General features: G+C 40.6%; 1 protein-coding gene across 2 annotated transcripts in view; it reads right to left on the reverse strand.

The window, feature by feature from the left end:
• OSBPL3 (oxysterol binding protein like 3) overlaps positions 1-20,655 on the reverse strand; it is a 298,404-nt gene that overhangs the window by 147,058 nt on the left and 130,691 nt on the right. For both annotated transcript variants that reach the window (XM_089673211.1, XM_089673212.1), the window contains one exon: positions 6,265-6,474. In XM_089673211.1, coding sequence (XP_089529337.1) covers positions 6,265-6,357 — 93 coding nt within the window. In that variant the 5' untranslated portion in view covers positions 6,358-6,474. The remainder of the gene's footprint in view (positions 1-6,264; positions 6,475-20,655) is intronic.

The following is a 20,655-nucleotide window of genomic DNA, read 5'->3' on the forward strand; positions in this document are numbered from 1 at the left end:
CCCTGTCATCTGCTCCTATGTTCACCTTCAGGACATTTTCAGAACCTCTCCTATCCTCTGGAACTCCCTACCCCAGTATGTCCGGTTAGTTCCTACTCTGTCCGCTTTTCAGCTATCCTTGAAATATCATTTATTAAGGGAAGCACAACTCCACCTAAAAACTGTAGTTGGATCACCTCCATCAAATCATCTCCTGCAGCTATTACCTATTGTACCACCTCTCCCTCCCTTTAGATTGTAAGCTCCATGAGCAGGGCCCTCCTACTCCTTCTGTATTAAACTGTATTGTAATTATACTGTCCCCCTTTGTATTGTAAAGAGCTGCATAATCCACATATATTAAAGAATTACATTTTTCTACTTGGAAACACTCTAAGATAGTTAGGTAGCAGAAGCTGGTTGGGAAATAGTGAATGGTAGTGTTGAGCTAAGGATGGTTTTAGGTCATTATTTAAAGCTGAACTCCAGTCTTGCAAAGTTTTACAGGCTTCTCTCCTGTACTGAAAATGCATACTCTGAGCTTCTCACAGTGTGCATCACAAGCGGAAGAAAGTCAAATAAAGCCCACCTCATTTCCTGGCTGAGGGACATCCAGCATTATCTAGCTCTTTCCTCCTCAATCTAACTGTTCCTTGCCAGCCTGTTCTTTGCCTGCTCAGTTCTTTCAGTCATCCCATATTGGAGTTATCTAGAGACGTCTGCGTGCATATGCAGCCTGCCTAGGAATGCCCACTCCTTCAGAATGACTTCCCACCTGTCAAGGCATTTTTAAATTTGCATAACTCTACTCCAGCACTGAGGGTTCTTGAGGGAAGTACAGAGGCAGTGTGATATGACAGTTTCAAGAAAGTTACGTATAGCACCCTGCTGGACCATCCCACCAGTCATAATATGCCTTCATTGCATACAGAAGCACAGAGACCCAGTCCTGAGACCACTGGGTCCAAGATATGGTTTGTAATAAAAATGGAAAGGATTTATTTAAACATTTCATTAATATGTTGATGGGAGAGAGGAAGGAACCACAGAAGGAATAATATAAGCAGATTAAACTTTAGCTTTAATTACCATAGTATTATTGGGTGGAAATGCAAATATGATTTCAACACATATCAGTAAGTTTAATCATGTTTTGTAAAGCAATGAAAGTACTGTCAAAACAAAAGCATGAAGGTTTTAAATGAGAATTATAAAAAGGTAGTCCCAGAAAACAAAATGAGCTCCGCCCATTGGTAGAAAATAAATATACCTGAATGACAGTTTATGCAGCAGAGTAAGTCGAAAGAAAGGTAAAGAAATGTAAGTTGAAGCTACTTACTTATAGTTGGTAAATGTTGACAAGACAAATAAAGAGTGACAATTCATACTATTTAACTATTAGGACACAGCATAAAACTCCTAACAACTTAAACTACTGGTCAAACAGATCCTTGTGTTTTATACATGTGAAGTCATTACATGAAAAGCAAAAACCTTTCCAAATCATGAATTCTTAGCCCTGGTTCACACCAATGCGACTTGTCATGCCACTTGACAGTTAAAAAAAATGTATGACAAATCACACCCTATTTGCGGCAATGGAAGTGTTTAAATCGCTGCGACTCAAGTCACAGCAATGCTGAAAAAGATTCCTACACACTTTTCTGCAATGTCATTGTGACTTGTATTGACTTCTGCTACATGAAGTCGCAAGCCGTAATGAAATCACACAACAAAATCGCACCGATCGGCAGCTTTGAAATCACAATTTCAAAGCCGCATGGGTGTGAACCAGATGTAAGTGAAGAATGTATACTACAGTAAATTGTCCATCATAACTTCCCAACACCCTACTTCTGTTGTAAAAAGTGCCAGCCAAGCCATGCTTCCAATGCGCATGTGTGAGGCCCACTCTGTTCTTACCTATGGATGGAGCTGTCCTACAAGTGGCTGTTTTTTTCTCTTTTTTTTTATGTTAGGTTGACTTTAGCTCTAATGAAGAGGGTACATCTTTGAAATTCGTAAGCCAGAATGTTACATTAAGTCAGTGCTCATGCTGGAGGTCTAGCGTTGAGGATTGGAAAACTATGCCTGTTAGTCGGGGACTTTATGGATAAACTAATGACATGCATGTACATATGGTTCTTTTGCGACTATAATATATAAACAAAAAACTCTTTTTATTGAGGATTTTCTATTATGTCAACGTGCTGTTTATTTTTAATTTTATTTACAAGTGAGCTGAGACCCATACCCATGTGAAAGTGTTTTGCAGGCAACAGGTATCATGGGTCTAAAAAGAGCCCCAATGCCTGCCCAGCACCTAGCTCAAGCAGCCAATATATATATATATATGTATATATACATATATATATATATATACACACACACATATATATATACACACACATATCCATCTCTATCTCTATCTCTATCTCTATCTATCTATCTATCTATATACACACACACACACATATATACACAGGTGAAACTCGAAAAATTTGAATATTGTGCAAAAGTTCATTTATTTCAGTAATGCAACTTAAAAGGTGAAACTAATATATGAGATAGACTCATTACATGCAAAGCAAGATAGTTCAAGCCGTGATTTGTCATAATTGTGATGATTATGGCTTACAGCTCATGAACACCCCAAATCCACAATCTCAGAAAATTAGAATATTGTGAAAAGGTGCAATATTCTAGGCTCAAAGTGTCCCACTCTAATCAGCCAATTATGCCATAACACCTGCAAAGGGTTCCTGAGCCTTTAAATGGTCTCTCAGTCTAGTTCAGTAGGAATCACAATCATGGGAAAGACTGCTGACCTGACAGTTGTGCAGAAAACCATCATTGACACCCTTCATAAGGAGGAAAAGCCTCAAAAGGTAATTGCAAAAGAAGTTGAATGTTCCCAAAGTGCTGTATCAAAGCACATTATTAGAAAGGTATGTGGAAGGGAAAAGTGTGGAAGAAAAAGGTGCACAAGCAGGAGGGATGAGCGTAGCCTGGAGAGGATTGTCAGGAAAAGGCCATTCAAAAGTGTTGGGGACTTTCACAAGGAGTGGACTGAGGCTGGAGTCAGTGCATCAAGAGCCACCACACACAGACGGATCCTGGAAATGGGCTTCAAATGTCATATTCCTCTTGTCAAGCCGCTCCTGAACAACAAACAATGTCAGAAGTGTCTTACCTGGGCTAAAGAAAAACAGACCTGGTCTGTTGCTCAGTGGTCCAAAGTCCTCTTTTCTGATGAGAGCAACTTTTGCATCTCATTTGGAAACCAAGGACCCAGAGTATGGAGGAAGAATGGTGAGACACTGAATGGAGACACACTGCAAGATGCTTGAAGTCCAGTGTGAAGTTTCCACAGTCTGTGTTGATTTGGGGAGCCATGTCATCTGCTGGTGTTGGTCCACTGTGCTTCATTAAGTCCAGGGTCAACGCAGCCGTCTACCAGGAGATTGTGGAGCATTTCATGCTTCCTTCCGCAGACGAGCTTTATGGGGTTGCTGACTTCATTTTCCAGCACGACTTGGCACCTGCCCACACTGCCAAAAGCACCAAAACATGGTTCAATGACCGTGGGATTACTGTGCTTGATTGGCCAGCAAACTCGCCTGACCTGAACCCCATAGAGAATCTATGGGGCATTGTGGAGAGACATGAGACTGAACAATGTAGAAGAGCTGAAGGCCACTAGTGAAGCATCCTGGTCTTCCATAACACCTCAGCAGTGCCACAGGCTGATAGCTTCCATGCCACGCCGCATTGAGGCAGTAATTGCTGCAAAAGGGGCCCAAACCAAGTACTGAGTACATATGTATGCTTATACTTTTCAGAGGTCCGATATTGTTCTATGTACAATCCTTGTTTTATTGATTGCATGTAATATTCTAATTTTCTGAGATTGTGGATTTGGGGTTTTCATGAGCTGTAAGCCATAATCATCACAATTATGACAAATCACAGCTTGAACTATCTTGCTTTGCATGTAATGAGTCTATCTCATATATTAGTTTCACCTTTTAAGTTGCATTACTGAAATAAATGAACTTTTGCACGATATTCTAATTTTTCGAGTTTCACCTGTATATGTAGCCTTAGATTTTAAAATTATTACTGCACATTGATCTGTAAGAAATTACCTCCCTGTACATAACTGAAGGTTACCAAAGAATGTCCTGGACTTCTTTGTCAATAAATCTTTATAGAATTTTACAACACAAAGATATGGCATGAGCCAATATGTGCACAGTAGAAAAATACACTACATTATATAGTTGGCTGAAGAAAAGATTGAGAACAGTAAAGGCCCGACAGAAAAATCAAGCATGTGCATAGTAAGCCTTATAGAATAAGATGCCTCTCACTGGAGCAATCAAGGTATGATTGCTGAACTGGAAAAAGTTCCAACATAGCAGAATATAAAGTAAAAACATTTCTAGAGAATCAATGGAGACTCATGGAAAAGAACTGATGTAGACAGATGACATGTTTGCTGAATGGTCTAAGCTCTAGGGGAAGGGGGCAAGCAAAAAAAAAAAAAATCTGGAAACTTGTTGAAGCTTCAAGGCTGGGAGTGAAAAAAAAAATGCAGGGGGCAGAGGAGGTCGGCCAGGAGGGAAGAAAGGACTTGGGGGGACAGAAGGGGGGGGGGGTAGAGATGGAGAAGAAGCCAGATGGTGGAGAGGATAGTTTCACTACCTGGGAACCTAACAGTCAATATTTCCAGAGCACTGATGAGAAAATTTAGAAATGATTGGGTTGCAAGTAATCTATCCACGGGGTCCAAACTTTAAAGAATGAGTCATATTTATCCTCCACTAGGGTTGTCATACCAGTCAAGAGAAGTTTGACTGCATGAAAAGTCATTGACAAGGACTTCCAGGAATGAGCAATGGTTTTTTAGTAGCATTGAAAATGATACCAACCAGTTTCCCTGTTTTTTGGCTCTCAGCCTGATGGGGTTATTCAACAAGGTCTCAACTGGATCCTTGCATAGACTACACTGGAAGACCGATTTTATTAATGTGTAAAGGCTAATCTACAACTAATCACCGTCAGACATGTCCACCGTATACAGTGAAGGAAATAAGTATTTGATCCCCCTGCTGATTTTGAATGTTTGCCCACTCACAGAGAAATGATCAGTCTAAAAATCAAATGGTAGGTGTATTGTAACTCTGAGAGACAGAATAGCAAAAAAAAAATTCAAAAGAAACGCATGTCTAACAGATTATGCACTGATTTGTATGTTCATGAGGGAAATAAGTATTTGATCCCCTATCATTCAGCAGGATTTCTGGCTACCAGGTGTCTTTCATACAGGTAACAAGCTGAGATTAGAAGCAGTCTCTTAAAGGGAGTGCTGCCAATCTCATATTGTTACCTGTATAAAAGACACCTGTCCACAGGAGCAATCAAACTCAATCAATCAAAATCAAATCAGATTACAAACTCTACACCATGGCAAAGACCAAAGAGCTGTCCAAGGACGTCAGGAACAAGACTGTAGACCTATATATCAAATAGAATGGTGCAGCGCTAAATAATAGAACACAGTTTATACACACAATATATTAGTGCGAATTCATACACATGCGTGATATCACTCTAATGGTGATCTGTAAATATAAAAGTTCAATATAATAGTGCGGATCATGAGGAGATCCTAATTCCAGGTGAGTGGATGTCCTGATCCAAGGTGTGATAATAGGTGTGAAACACACAAATAGGTGAAAAACGCCCTTCATACTTCTCCTTAAAGTAATCAAATGACTTAACGCCATTACAGGTAAGGAGGGAGTAGACATCAGTAAAACCTTTGGGGATCCACCATTGATATCTTGAAGGAGCATCAAATCCCGGGGGAAAGATAAGACAGTGGGTCAGATTAAGGAGCTGTAAGTGGGGAGAGATAAAACCACTTGAATATGCAATAGCGTCACATACTTTGAGAGATTGCTCTACAGAAGGGGTAATGAGAAACAGGTGGTGAATAAGCCATATCAAAAACTCACGGCTGTTGAGTGACAATCTATCGCATCCAGCAATGGTCAAATAGGGGTTTCAGTAGTGGCATGTAGGCACGTAAGTGGGGCAAATTGTTCTGCTCTATAATAATGAATTAGACAAGGAACCCCTAAGCCGCCAATAAGCCTGTGTTGCTAGAGCGTTTGCCTGTTGACCCGAATGTCAAGGACTTCTACTGTACACCAACCACATAAGATACATATAGATCATATAGAAGAAAGAAATGGCTAAGAGTACCAAGCAACTCACCTGTCGGCTTCCAAACTTTGAGGAGGAACTGCTTGTACTCCGAGATGGAGATAGCATTTTCTGGGACACTCCCAGGTTCCTTTCTTCTCCCATTATTGATAATCAGAGGTGGTCTCAGGAAATGTAGCAGCATTCACTAAGCCGGGGAACTCTGGATAGACACAATTTCTCACTCATCTTCTATGAAGCATGCATACATTCCATCGGCACCTAGTGAGATAAAGAAAAGTAATACATCAGAGTTAAAAAAGCTAGGCTGTTTTAATTCATACTACCCTACAAAAAACTCATGTGGAAAAAACACAGTCTACTGTACAAAAGCAATGATATACTTTTGTAGGGCAATTCCATCCCTTTCCGTAAATTCACTCCCAGAACGGAAGAGAACAGCCTGTTATCTGTGAGAATGGTGGAGCATGTGCATCGCTACCTCTCCTCTCATGTGACAGCACTGTTTTTTGGCAATTGGTTGCCCAGGCACTGCTGCTAGCACAATGAAGGAAAGGACAGAATCCTCAGCCCTGTGTAAGATCCCTTTAGCACTAGATTGGAGCTTACCATGGACTTCTTCTTACTCGTATAGGTGAAGGTAGAAGTGAGGGAGTAAAGGGAAACAAAATATAAACAGCTGTGGTAGCTGAAATTAACAAGAACCTGTTGCTATGACTCCATGGGCAAAACATAGGTTCACTTTAAAGACAAATTCCTCAGAAACTGATTTGAACTCTGAATCACATGCCAGCTCTTATATGTCTTATCAGAGATTCCAATGTTGAAATATCATTGGACCATGTAAAGTTATCAGGAAAACACCATCATGAGGCCAACAGATTATGTGAGGAAAATATTTATTTAAAGAGGTCATTTCTCCTTTTTGAATCTACTCAGATGATGTGTAAGAGGGAACAGCTTAGAATACATTTTTTTACTTATGCATGTTAATCTATTTTAAACAAATCTTGTTACTGGATAAATAAATAAAAATCCCTGAGGTAGCAAACCCCTTATAAACCAGCAGATTTTTAACTGCTGCAATTCTTGAAGCTTTTCTTGAAACTATGGGTTTGGGGAAAATCAGGGGCGGACTGACCATTCAAGCACTCGGGCACTGCCCGAGGGCCCGGGGTCAGTAGGGGGCCCCATGAAATGCCCCTGGTACCTTATTTATAGGCTTTTTTGAGTGTGGGCAAGGACACAGGGCCCCATGATCCCCTATTGCCCGGGGGCCCCATGAGTTGTCAGTCCGCCCCTTGGTGAAAATACACTATTATGATCTGTTTAAAGCTGCCCATAGATGACTGTTGCTTGATAAAACCTAAGTGCATTATCAGACTTTTTTGACAGACCCATTGTTTGTGAAAAAGTCAATCCTCCAGGCTAGATTTTCCTACCAAATGCTACTGTACACAGAGACCTTCTCCGTGCATACTTGGTCAAACAAAGCACCTATACCAATATCATAATCAATCCAAAGGACAAATCTCGAAAAGGTCGGTATTCCATTTGGTGTCTCATGTTTAGAGGTGGTATGGCATATAACAGGCAGAAACATATCTGCCTCTCCTCAAACAATATGGTAAGTTCCAGCACTTGGTATATGATTTTTCCAACAAGAGGAAATAGCAGTCATCCATGTGGTCAACTAGTTTTTCAAGCAGAACTTCACTCTCAATCAGCATTCACTATTTTTAATCCCTATGTTACTAGCATTAGTAATATGTACTATGTTTAAATCTATTTTTACATTTCTTCAGTTACTTCCTTTCCATGTCTAGGCAAATGATGTCATACAGTACATCCCAGGAGTCTTCAGCAGTGGAGAAAGACTTTTCTCAGCTAAGCACACCCACCTGCCTGCATGCCTGAGCAAAGGGTAGATGGATTCCAGGAAGTAAATGCTACATGAATCATCTTGCCTTACTCAAGATGGTCACGGTCAGAAATGCTAGGCGCCGTTTTTCAAAAAAAGCATGGAGACACGGATAGATGGGTGAGTTTGTTCTGAATATTAAAAATTAATTACATTGTGTTTTTGGCTTGTGGTGATCAGACGCAGTGTTGTTCCGCTTTCACTTCACTGTTCAGAATAGGGAAGGATTTGTCCACACAATGCCTTAAAAGCTCCATAATCAATAACAAGAGTTTCCAGCATCAGAAGCACAAATTATCTCCTAGGTCAGGTGTGAACAGGCTGTTGAATGAGGAGAAGAATTGGCTGTGAATGGCCACCTTAAAGCTTTCCATACATGCAATGATTTCTCTCATTCAACCCACTGAGAAATCCATAGATTCCCTAACCACAGTAAACAGCTTGGATGGATTGCCAGGAAGGCCATCATAAAGAGTTGGAAAAACACAGCAAAACCCTCTATCTTATTTTGCAAATACCTGATGAACGCCAAGCTTCCTTCCAGTGGTGGACTGACAACTCATGGGGCCCCCCGGGCAATAGGGGATCATGGGGCCCCTGTGTCCTTGCCCATACTCAAAAAAGCCTATAAGAAAGGTACCAGGAGCATCTCATGGGGCCCCCTACTGACCCCGGGCCCTCGGGCAGTGCCCGAGTTTCCAAATGGTCAGTCCGCCCCTGCTTCCTTCATATAAAGACACATATGAAAACGGAGGACAGGACATAAACTGACAAATGTGTGTCTAAGATGGTTGGAGGACTCATCGACAGCAATAGACATTGGGGGAGATTTACTAAAACTGGTGCACTCAGAATCTGGAGCAGCTGTGCATGGTAGCCAATCAGCTTCTAACTTCAGCTTGGTTAATTAAACTTTGGCAATAAAACCTGGAAGCCAATTGGCTTCTATGCACAGCTGCACCAGATTTTTTACTCTCCAGTTTTAGTAAATCAACCCCATAGTACACGGATGTCAAACTGGTGGCCCTCCAGCTGTTGCCAAACAACAAGTCTCATGAGGCAGTGCAAGATTGACAGTTACAAGCATGACTCCCAAAGGCAGAGGCGTGATGGGACTTGTAGTTTCACAACAGCTGGAGGACCGCCAGTTTGACACCCTGCCATAGTATCTTTGAAGCTTTCAGTCTGACACTTCAGCATGTTCTCTGCCTTGTATCTACCTCCTCAGGGAGACCTGGAATTAATGCGATGCTCTTCTATTCTTAACCTATATGATGTGGATTAGTACAGTAATTGAGCTGAACAAATTTAGTTGTTTCTTCTGCTGGTAACTGTAATTTCATTGACAAGTGACCTCTCCTGCGTGGGCTGTGCCACTTGGAGTATGTAACAATTTTCAAAAAAGAATAAATGGATTTATTTAAAAGAAAAAAAAAAAAGCGTGAAGGGATTGATGTTTGTTGAGCTGGGTCATGTCACCAGGGCTATCAACACCTTGCATTCTGGCCAATTCACACTTATGTAACAAATACCACTGATTACAAAGCGGCAAAGTATTGCCATCCCTCAAAATGGGCTGCGCCTGTGATAAGCAGAATGACAATACATTCAGGTTATATCAAAGCCTACATACCCAAGTTTGCCCGCAGACAAGCCCAAAAAAAACCGGATAAGTAGCACAACTATAAATAGTGGGAGCCTAGGGAAATATTAATAGAATTTTCAAATGGAGAGCCAAAAGGCAGTAAATGAAGAAAAAGCCCTCGCCACGGGATTTCAGTGTGGGAACCCATTGCCATGGAGATTAAGCACTTTTTGTAAAGCAACAATTTAAAAATAGGACAATACCTGTAAGGTTGTACTGCATGTGCACAAAGGTATTTTTAACACAGAAACAAAACACGTCATACATTGAAGAGCCAGCCTTCTGAGTTCAATGAATACAACATAAAGGCCACTGCTTCTTTCAAGATCCCAAACTTCAGACACTCTCTAATAACACCGTATTGAACCCCAGGAGAACCACACACAAGTTCAACTTTGGGAACATGTTACATGTTCCACCCATTTTTAGGGTGCAACATGTAACATGTTCTCCATGCTGCAGCCGCTGCCCCCCCTCCCTGTGACAGCAGTACGGGGAACTTCCCTGTACTAGCTGTCACCTTTAAAACAGCGTGGCCGTGCAGGACTCCACCCACACGGCCACGTCATTCATTCATTCACAGAGGTCTGTGAATGAATGAACTACAAGTCCCGGCAGCCTTAGCTGCTGTCCGCTTGTAGTTCTCAATGAACTACCATGGCACTGTGGAGCATCGTGGTAGTTCATTGAATCTTGCTGTCAGTATATCTGCTCGCCTAGTAAATCTCATACGGGCAGATATACTGACAGGTCTGCAGAGACCTGCATGGCACTAGTGATCTGATCGCTGGCGCAATGCTTTACAGGGTCCTGCACCCAAAAATAATAAATGCACATTTTCTACCTGAAAAAAAGGTGAACTTATCCTTTAAGCTAAAGTCTGTAATGCACTTCAGAAACTATTTTATCTTCCACAGTTGTTGTGCATGAGAAGACTGAATTATGGAAACGCACACAAGATGAAAGATTCTTTTCAAAATGAAAGTGCTATTAAGCACAAAAGCAAACGTTTATGATACTGCAGCTTACCACTTCTTAGACGTGATGGCTGCATTAGTTTTCTTTGTTAGCTTTCTTTTTTTATCTGGTGATCCTGCTAGTAAGTCTGCTGTTTTTCAAAAGACAAGCTCTTTTGCAGATCAGTATCAGTTTACAGGGATGGGACAAACCATTTAACAGTGGCAGGGGTGTTTACAATGATCAGCCTTTACTTATGTAAAGCCTTTAACCCACAAAGGAAAAAAAAACTGTTTGCTGTAACTGCTTATAGTGTGAGCTGGAGTTCAGCTTCAGTTTGATAGTGTATTTAAATCTGCTAGTACATCTAACACTACCCTCCCACCCAGACTGACAATGCTGTGATTCGCTGTGCCCCCTGTGCTCATTCATCCAGAGTGGGAAGCAATCTAATACAAGAGGTTTGTTACTCGCTAGATCATCAGGTGAAAACAGAGGGGAAAAAAAGCCTAAAAAATAAAACAAATGCAGCCATCACATCTAATGATTGGTAAGCTGCACTGTATTACATTTACGGTTCTGAGTTTAATACCGCTTTAAAGGGCCACACATTATAAATATTAATATACAAAATATTAGATGTATGAACTGCAGAATAAAATGTGTAAACGGCAGACATTTAGATATTCCTCGGCACACTTTTTTTGATTTCCATACATGTATTAATGAAGCAATCCAGCAGATCAAGGTATCCAACGAGGAATACACTTTTGTAAGAATTACTGCAATAAGATCGTAAATGGTAGTCTTATCTTGGGGGAAACTAAACAATAGAACTAGCTTTCCTAACCTGTTTAATAATTTTCTCTTGCTCTCTCGCTGTAATACATATTGATAATAACTTAAAAGTAGACCGAAATTGATATCTCAACAGAAAGTGATATTAACCACTTGCCTACTGGGAACTTTCACCCCCTTCCTGCCCAGCTTTCAGCGCTCTCATTCTTTGACAATTGTGCGGTCATACAACACTGTACCCAAACTAAATTTTCATCATTTATTTTTTTAGACAAATAGAGATTTCTTTTGGTGGTATTTAATCACTACTGGGTTTTTTTTTTTTGCTACACAAACTAAAAAAAGAACAAAAATTTTGGAAAACAAAAATGTTTTCTTTCGTTTCTGTTATAAAGTTTTGTAAATAAGTCATTTTTCGCCTTCATTGATAGGCTGCACTGATAGGCACTGTTAGGCAGCACTGATGGGCAATGTCAAGTGGCACTGATGGGCAATTTCAAGTGGCACTGATGGGCAGCACTGTTAGGTTGCACCGATGGGCACGGTTAGGCGGCACTGATTGCCAGCACAGATGGACACTATTGGCTGCACTGATGGGGCTACACTGATGATCAGTGCCCTGATGATCAGTGTAGATGTCCCCCCGTGAAATACCACTTACCAGCTCTCCTCACATGCTGTCAGCATGAGGAGAGGACTGCCGACAACCGGCATTTCCTCTTTACTTGGTGGTCAGCTGTGATTGGACACAGCTTGTCACATGGTAAAAGCAGCTGTGATTGGCTCGTTCTTTAGTCATGTGATCAGCTGTGTCAGGACAAAGTGATCATAGACCACGCACAGTGCGTGCCTCAGGGGCGTCCATGGACACCCTCCCAGAATTAGCCGACCGCGCTGTAGCTGTCTTTTTGCCATATCGCAGTCGGAAACTGGTTAATTGTTTTTCTGGGATGACCAAATAAAGGGTATTAGAAGGCTTACAATATTTACGATTCCTGGATAAAATGCTGCTTCAGGCACCTTTCAGTTTTGTGAACATGTTTGGAGAGGGCACTTGATCCTGTGATTTCTGTTGAAAGAGAGGAACTCCTTCAGCAGGTAACACAACCCAATGTCTAAGCCTTTCAGCGTCAGCAAGCAGCATTTTCTTTAGAAAAGGCTCCAAGGAAGCTTTTTTGTTTTTTTTGTATAGGTCACCTTGAAAGGGAATGCATTTTTCTTTATTCGTTTGTCAGATGAAGATGAAAGTTTGCACATTAATATTGTGTATCCTCCTCTAAAGCCAGCAGGTTCTAGTCTCCTTTTTTAGGTTTAGCATTGTATCTTTGCTGATACAATGTTGTAAAAACAAACTTGTTTATAGAACACCCTGGGGTTGATTTACTAAAACTGGAGAGTGCAAAATCTGGTGCCACTCTGTATAGAATCCAATCAGCTTCCAGGTTTTATTGTCAAAGCTTAATTGAACAAGCTGAAGTTAGAAGCGGATTGGCTACCATACACAGTGGCACCAGATTTTGCACTCTCCAGTTTTAGTAAATCAACCCCCATGAGTTATAGCAGTGATTTATCTCTTATGAAACAACCCATTAAGAGGTTTGATGGGCAAATTGCATATTACATATTTCCTCACTGAATTCTAAGCCTCCAATATCCCGGTTATCTTAGCTGCCTCTATTCTATAAGACTGTGATTGTAAACTTACTATATGGACAAGCCAGCTCACTATTCTCCCTTCAGGAATGTGCATTTTTCTTTAGAAGTCATACTGCTCCAAGGGGGGTGGGTTGGACATTTCCTTCCATACAAGTCCTCTATATAACACACACACAGCTTATTATTTATTTATTTCAGGTACTTATAAAGCGCCATCAATTTTCACAGCGCTTTACATATATATTGTACATTCACATCAGTCCCTAACCCTCAAGGGGCGTACAATCTAAGGTCCCTAACTCACATTCATACATACACATACTAGGGACAATTTAGACACTTATAATAACATTACTGTGTTATGTATGGGTTTATTCTGATCATCGGCCACTCCATCATGGAGGGACCCGTGGTGGAAACAGCATCTTTAGTTAAGTATTACTGTTATATTTTCTAATATCTGTATCTATCATTACTTGTATTAAACGTTATAGGTATTTGTGTGATCTCTCTTTCCACATATTGAATACAACCCCAAAAAAGAAAAACTATCACATTTCAGTGACCAAAACAAGGTTTTAGTCAAAGGAGAGATGCAAAGTAATCAGTGTTGGTGGAGCAGTCTTTAGCTAACCCAGAGTGCTCTGGAAATACTTTGTCATGCATTATTTATTTGTAAAACAAAAATTGTAAACAAAGAATGAAACAGAAATAAAACAGTTGAAAACATTTAATAAAAAAAAGTAAAATAAAATGTATCCTTACCCGCATAAATTAATACTAGGCTGTATATGTTTCAAAAGTATCTGCCCCCTGCTGTGCTGAAAACAGAACTCTTCTTTAATCACCTCTAACACTATGGTGTTTCTGTGTTCCAGATGCATGTAGCTGCTACCCTTGCCAGCCCTGATGTTAGCCAAGGTCCTAGCATGGGCAGAGGCAGCATCATACAACCTGTAAACACTCTTTAGGCCGGTTCACACCATGAAACGCACAGGAACATGCGGTGTGTTCCTGCGTGACTCACATGCGATCCAGATGAAGAAGTGCAATTTCAGCACACTCTTCTGGATACGCTAAAATCGCACCTGACCACACCAAAAAGTAGTGCATGCACTACACTACAAAAGGCACAACAAGCAGATCGCATGGTACTACTATACCAATCAATCCAATGCAGGCAAGTGCACTGCATTTGCCACCTGTGTTTGGGGTGCCGTTAACACCCGCTGAAAATGGCAAGTGCAGTGCGTTTTGAACGTGGTGCGGGAAATTGCTTTCCCTCGCTGTGTTCCGGTGTGAACTGGCCCTTACTACAGATTTTCCCTGGCCACTGCCAGGACTCTGGCTGATGGCAGGGCTGACGGCTGGAAGCAGCGGTGTACCACAATCAAATACAACACAGCACATGCTTATGGGAGTAACTTAACTAAAAATGTATGCTTTATCCATGCAACAAGTTGCTTTCTTGCCTCTCCCCAATCCAGGAGCACAAACTTCCCATTCCCTTCTTCCCCTGCCACTCGGAGCAAGTAAAGGAAGTCCTATGTAAGTTCTAAGTTGCTCTGGGTATAATGCACACATAGCCAAGAACTCACTCCCCATCCCAGTCTGACAGCACTGGATCAATCACCAAACATCAGAAGGGCAGGGAGTCACATGCTCATCCATACCCGAGACGTATTGGTTCATATCTTCACTCCTGTTAGCCAAACAAAGAGCAAGTATCTGCAGTGGGGGGTATTAAACCGGTTGCTTTGCCCTGTACATGGTTGGTAGAAGAGTGCGTAACATGCTCCCCACACCCATAAATTCTCTTTGCACCATAAGGGCCAAAACGAAGATTGAAGGGAAAAAGGGAACATGTGCAGCTGGAGAGGGGGGCCGTTCTGTAAATCTATTGCTTCATCCTACATGGGCAATGTGCAGGTTGATTTTGATGTTCAATCTAGAGAAAACCAATATTTCTGCAGGGATACCTGTGGGTTGATTAATCCACCAGCTTCTTCTATCTCTTGGGGCAATGATGTTCATTGCAGATTCTGTTATTAGCAAAATCTCCTGAGCTTTAGATCAGAATAATTGCCTAGCTATGACTAACACTTACACCAGAATTAGTTACTACATGAGAGAGCCAGGATCTAAAGGAATTATATCGACTGTTTAGCAAGATTTGTGTTTCCCAAATTCTGGGTTGAGAATAATACATTTTATTTTAATTCCTATACAAGAAACAAAGCAAAGAATTACGCTCAAGGTTGGAGATTACTTTACAGAACACAGTGGATACTGAAATAGAACTATTGACAATAACATTGTAAAAAGAAAAGAGGAATGTATAAAATTAAAAAAGAGAAGTATGGCTAAACCTGTAATAGTTTTACTTCTCTTTCGGGGGTCACAGGAGTACATTTACTAATCATCTCCTGTATCCAAAGAACAAAGGTATACCACTCAGGCAAACAATCCAGATCAATCCATGACAGGTGCAGGCTCTGGCTCGCCACCACACACGATGCAACAGGAAAAAGGGTCAGCCGCACTCCAGTGGATTGATGAATATAGTGTATATTTATTGATCCATAGGACACAAAAAACGCCAGGACATGAATACAGGACCTGTTAACACGTTTAACACGATTTTGTGCTTAATCGTAACAAAGAAAATAACAAAAATGCTGTCTTATATAGGTATTAGTTAATAAAGAACACCTGTCCTAATCAGCACTCCTGAATCCTGAGGATACACCTACTAGTACAATGTACCATTGTATCAAAAATAGTGATATCAGAAAACAACAAAGAAGGAAGAAAAGAAAAAGGAAAACGAAATGGAATAAAAAGAGAAACAGAATGTGTTTTGCGTTTTTTTTGTATATATTATTAAAATTTTGATCATTTACAAGTGTGGCTTCTCAGCCCATATCATCTTGGGATATTTACTTGCTTTTTTCTGTGTTTGTGTATGTTATTTCATTTTTTATTTTACTTTTCATTTACAATTTTTATTCATTATTCTTTTCCTCTTTCTTTGTTTGTCTTTTTATTCCATTTCGTTTTCCTTTTTCTTTCCTTCCTTCTTTGTTGTTTTCTGATATCACTTTTTGATACAATGGGTTTATATGTTTTGTTACAATATACTAGTAGGCGTATCCTCAGGATTCAGGAGTGCTGATTAGGACAGGTGATTTTTTATTAACTAACTCCTATATAAGACAGCACTTTTGTTGTTTTCTTTGTTATAATTAAGCACGATATCATGTGAAACGCGTTGACAGGTCCTGTATTCATGTCCTGGTGTTTTGTGTGTCCTATGAATCAATAAATATACCCTATATTCATCAATCCTCCAGAGTGCGGCTGACCCTTCTTCCTGTTTAATCATCTCCTGTAACTTACAGTCAGCTGATGGTGGGTTATTGCAGAGCTGGGTCAAGATCAGGAAGAATCCTGACAACACTGTCAGGATCTGCCCAGTTGCCTGGTTTTCAGTTGGCTCCACTTTCTGTGGCTCGTTTGTGACCTGAGCCAGCCGCACCTGTCCCTCCCCCTCCTCCCCAGCCTGGCACTTCAGTGATTGTTGGAGGAGCAAAGCAGGGTGCAGTTCAGCATGACTAGCTGCGAAAGCCTGCAACATCCCACTTTTAATCAAGCTGCCTACTCACAGCTAATTGCGGGAACCACCACTGGTGTTCTTTAATGTAATCACAAGCAGGGTGCATTTGCAAGTGTGAATGCACCCTTATGCTTACCTTTTCCACCTAGTTCTTCCATTCATAAAAGCGGATACTACAGCTTACATGAAATGTTATCTATGAACAGAGGATGGGGCAGATGAATAAAAGGTTCGCCCCCTCCATTCAACTTCTATGAACTCTTCACACTAGTCAGCTGCGGATCCATTGCTTTTTTTTTTAAAGTTCTGCAAAAACCACACCATTGAAATGAATGGAAAATGTATCAAAAATGCAGCGAAAATGCATCAAAAATGCAATTGCATTTGCAGTGCGTTTTCTGAGTCACGTCCTTTTTTCACAAGTCCAAAACGCACAGAAAATGCGACAAAAATGCATATGTGTTTTTATCGCGGAGCAGTGTGAAAGTAGTCTTAAGCTCGCTAACCAGTCACCGATCGTCAAGTTGTTGTACCGGGACGTATTGCTGTCACAAGGGATATTTACATTCTTTTTGACAGCAAAAAAGTGATCAAACTTATTTTTTTTAAAGTGACAGTGTAAAAAAAATTAAAGCACTCCCATCTATCCACAACCCCTCACCCCCTGTGCTTGTGTTTAAAGGTGAACGAGCACAACGGTCCCACATGCACGCAAGCAGCGATTGGGGTATCGCTGCGAATGTCAGATTACACTGTTCAACAAATTTTTATTTTTTGCCAGTTTTGGAAACAAAAGGATCCATTTCTTAATGAATTTCACATTCTGAGTTCAAATATAACAATGAAATTTGTCAATTGGCTCTAGTTTTTCTGTAAACGGAAAGTTTTCTACTATAGGCGTAATGACTACATAATGCACAATAATTATATAGATAGATGTCTTTCCACAAATATAAAGCAAGTGATATTGACTACATAACAAAGCCTAAATGGCATAATATATTGCATAGGATTACCAAGAAAAATTATAGCCATAAGCTAAGTTGAATCATTTTAATACTTAGGATTCTCACTAGTTTTGTCTTCAGTTTGTGTCGGTTTTGCTTCTCTTGGCTTTTCTCTTGTATTCGAGGAAAGGGCTATCTCTTACAACTGTCCAGCAATAGTCAGCAAGCATTGATGGGCTCCATTTACCTTGATATCTTCTTTCCATAGCTGCAATGTCTTGATGGAAGCGCTCTCCGTGTTCATCACTCACTGCTCCACAGTTTGGTGGGAAAAAATCCAGATGCGAATGTAGAAAATGAATTTTTAGAGACATGTTGCAACCCAGATTTCTGTAAGTCTGGATGAGTTTTTCTACCACTTTCTTGTAGTCTGGTGTTTTATTGTTTCCAAGAAAATTTTATGTCACTGATACAAATGCTGTCCAGGCAGCCTTTTCCTTTCCACGCAACAGAGAAAGAAACTCATCAGTGGGTGTGGATGGAAGAAAGTCTGGGTCATGTGAGGTTGACGGTTGATGACTACACGCTTCAGGTTCTTCCTCACTTGACTCAACCACGAAGGATTCTGGTGCTTTAGGAATTGGTAGCCCCTCTCCATGAGGAACTGGACGTATTGCCGATGGAATATTTGGATAGTGCACAGATAACTTTTTCTTCTTATTTAGCCCTTTTACAATTGGAGGCACCATACAAAAGTAACAATTACTAACATGATCTGTTGGCTCTCTCCAAATCATTGGCACAGCGAAAGGCATAGATGCCTTTTTTCCATTCAACCATTGCTCCAGTGCCGTCCCACAAGAATTGCAGCATATATGTGGTGCCCAGCTCTTGTCCTGGTCTCCCATCTTGCAGCCAAAATACAAGTTGTAGGCTTTCTTAATCATTCCTGTTATCCTCCTTTTCTGTGAGATAAAAGTTATTTCACCGCAGATATAGCAGAAATTATCTGCTTTATTCACACAAGTTCGAGGCATTACTGAGTAGCCTATATAAGCATAAAACGAAATGTAAAGACGCTGTCGAACTACAATCAGCTACAGATACTGCAGCTTTTATGCAGTGAAGTGATGCAATTAAAGGCTAATATTGCATCATCTCAGTATACATGCAATTTTCTATTGGTCACCAGTATCAATTGCGCAATATGCAGCTGAAGTTGCATCATAATTTTGAATGGCTTACGTCATTAGATGGGTGAATATATCATGGAAACTAGAGCCAATCAACATTTTTTAGGGTCATTTTCGTTTTCAGCTCCCCAAAATTATGTAAGATTAGCTAATTTTATGCCCAAAACTTTTTACCTGTTGAACAGTGTTATGGGCAGTAATTCTAACACCAGACCTCCTCTGTAAATCTAAAGTTATCACCTGGAAAGGCTTTTATATAATTGCCTATGCATAGTAACATTTACGTCATTTGTCTGTTGCACGGGCGTGCGCAATTTTAAAGCGTGACATGTTTGGTATCTATTTACTCAGTGTAACATCATCTTTTATATTTTAGAAAAATGTGTGGGTTTTTTTGGCATTTTCCCAAAAAAATTACTTTAGAAAAATCGCTGTGCAAATACTGTGACATAAAAAAATTGCAAAACCCACCACTTTATTCTCCACAGCCTCTGCTTTAAAAAAATATACATAATGTTTGAGGGCTCGAAGTAAATTTCTGAGATAAAAAAAATTATCGTTGCATGTAAATAAAAAGTGATAGAAAAAGTCTGGTCCTTAAATCGGAGCTCCACCCAAAAGGGGAAGTTCCGCTTTAAGCCTTGTGCCACGCTCCCCAATAAGGATTGGTACCTTTGGGGAGCGGGTACCCAAATTTGACAGGTACTCACTCCCACTTCCGCTGCGCTCGCCTAGGTGATTGGAGGCAGAAGTTGTTCTCTCCCTCTCTCCCCCGTAGTCTTCTGGGACACGTGACAGGTCCCAAAAGACTACGGGGCCATTCACAAAGCGCAGCGCTTCTCGCGCATGTGCAGTGGGCACCCGGCTGTGAAGCCGCAAGCTGTCACAGCCAGGTGCCCACAAGGAAGATTCCGACGGCGGGGAGAGAAGATGGCTGTCATTGCATCCTCAGGTCCGATCCATTAGCTACACAGGAAAAAGGGATGATGGGAGCCACCCTCATTCACAAGGGCCCCCGAGTATATGGTATTTAAATGTTGAAGAAATTGATCTGGGAAGTATAGCAAACTTTATACTTCCCAGTTCAATTTCTCCTGCACTGAAATGTACCTGTGTGTACAGTTTACATGCATTTAGACACATTCAGAATATCTAATATGCCCTCTGTATGCATTTCAATACTTCGTTTTCAATTCTCATAAGATTTACCTTTAATCAATGCAAAATCCTCATCGCTCTGTACCAGACACAATTGGCACATTATATGCTGTATCTAAGCCAACAAGAAAACATTGACAGTAAAATAGACGATGTTGAAACCCACAACCTCCACTGGTACTTACAAGTCCCAAATCTTTTGCCTTCGATTCCTGTCAAATGGTCTGAACAATTAAGAGGAACCATTAGTGAAAACAGATGTACTGGATGCAAGATAAGAATCATACTCTGCACAGTATTCCTTAGTAGACTCTTATGTGGCGTCCCAGACTGATACATTTCTTCCTTAACCATCTGTTCCAAACACAATGTAGTATATTCTTTTCCTGATTATCTCAGTCATCATCATGGACTATTTTTAATCCTTATGCTGCTTGCATTGGGAATAGATAGGAAAGTATATCATATTTGCTTGTTTTAAACTTTTTTTTTTTTTTTTAACTCAGTTACTTCCTAGTTTCCATACCTAGGAAAATGATGTCATACAACCC

Source organism: Staurois parvus, unplaced genomic scaffold (assembly GCF_062004578.1).
Source record: "Staurois parvus isolate SC_StPar_1 unplaced genomic scaffold, SC_StPar_1.0 ptg000136l, whole genome shotgun sequence".
Taxonomy (NCBI): Eukaryota; Metazoa; Chordata; class Amphibia; order Anura; family Ranidae; genus Staurois; species Staurois parvus.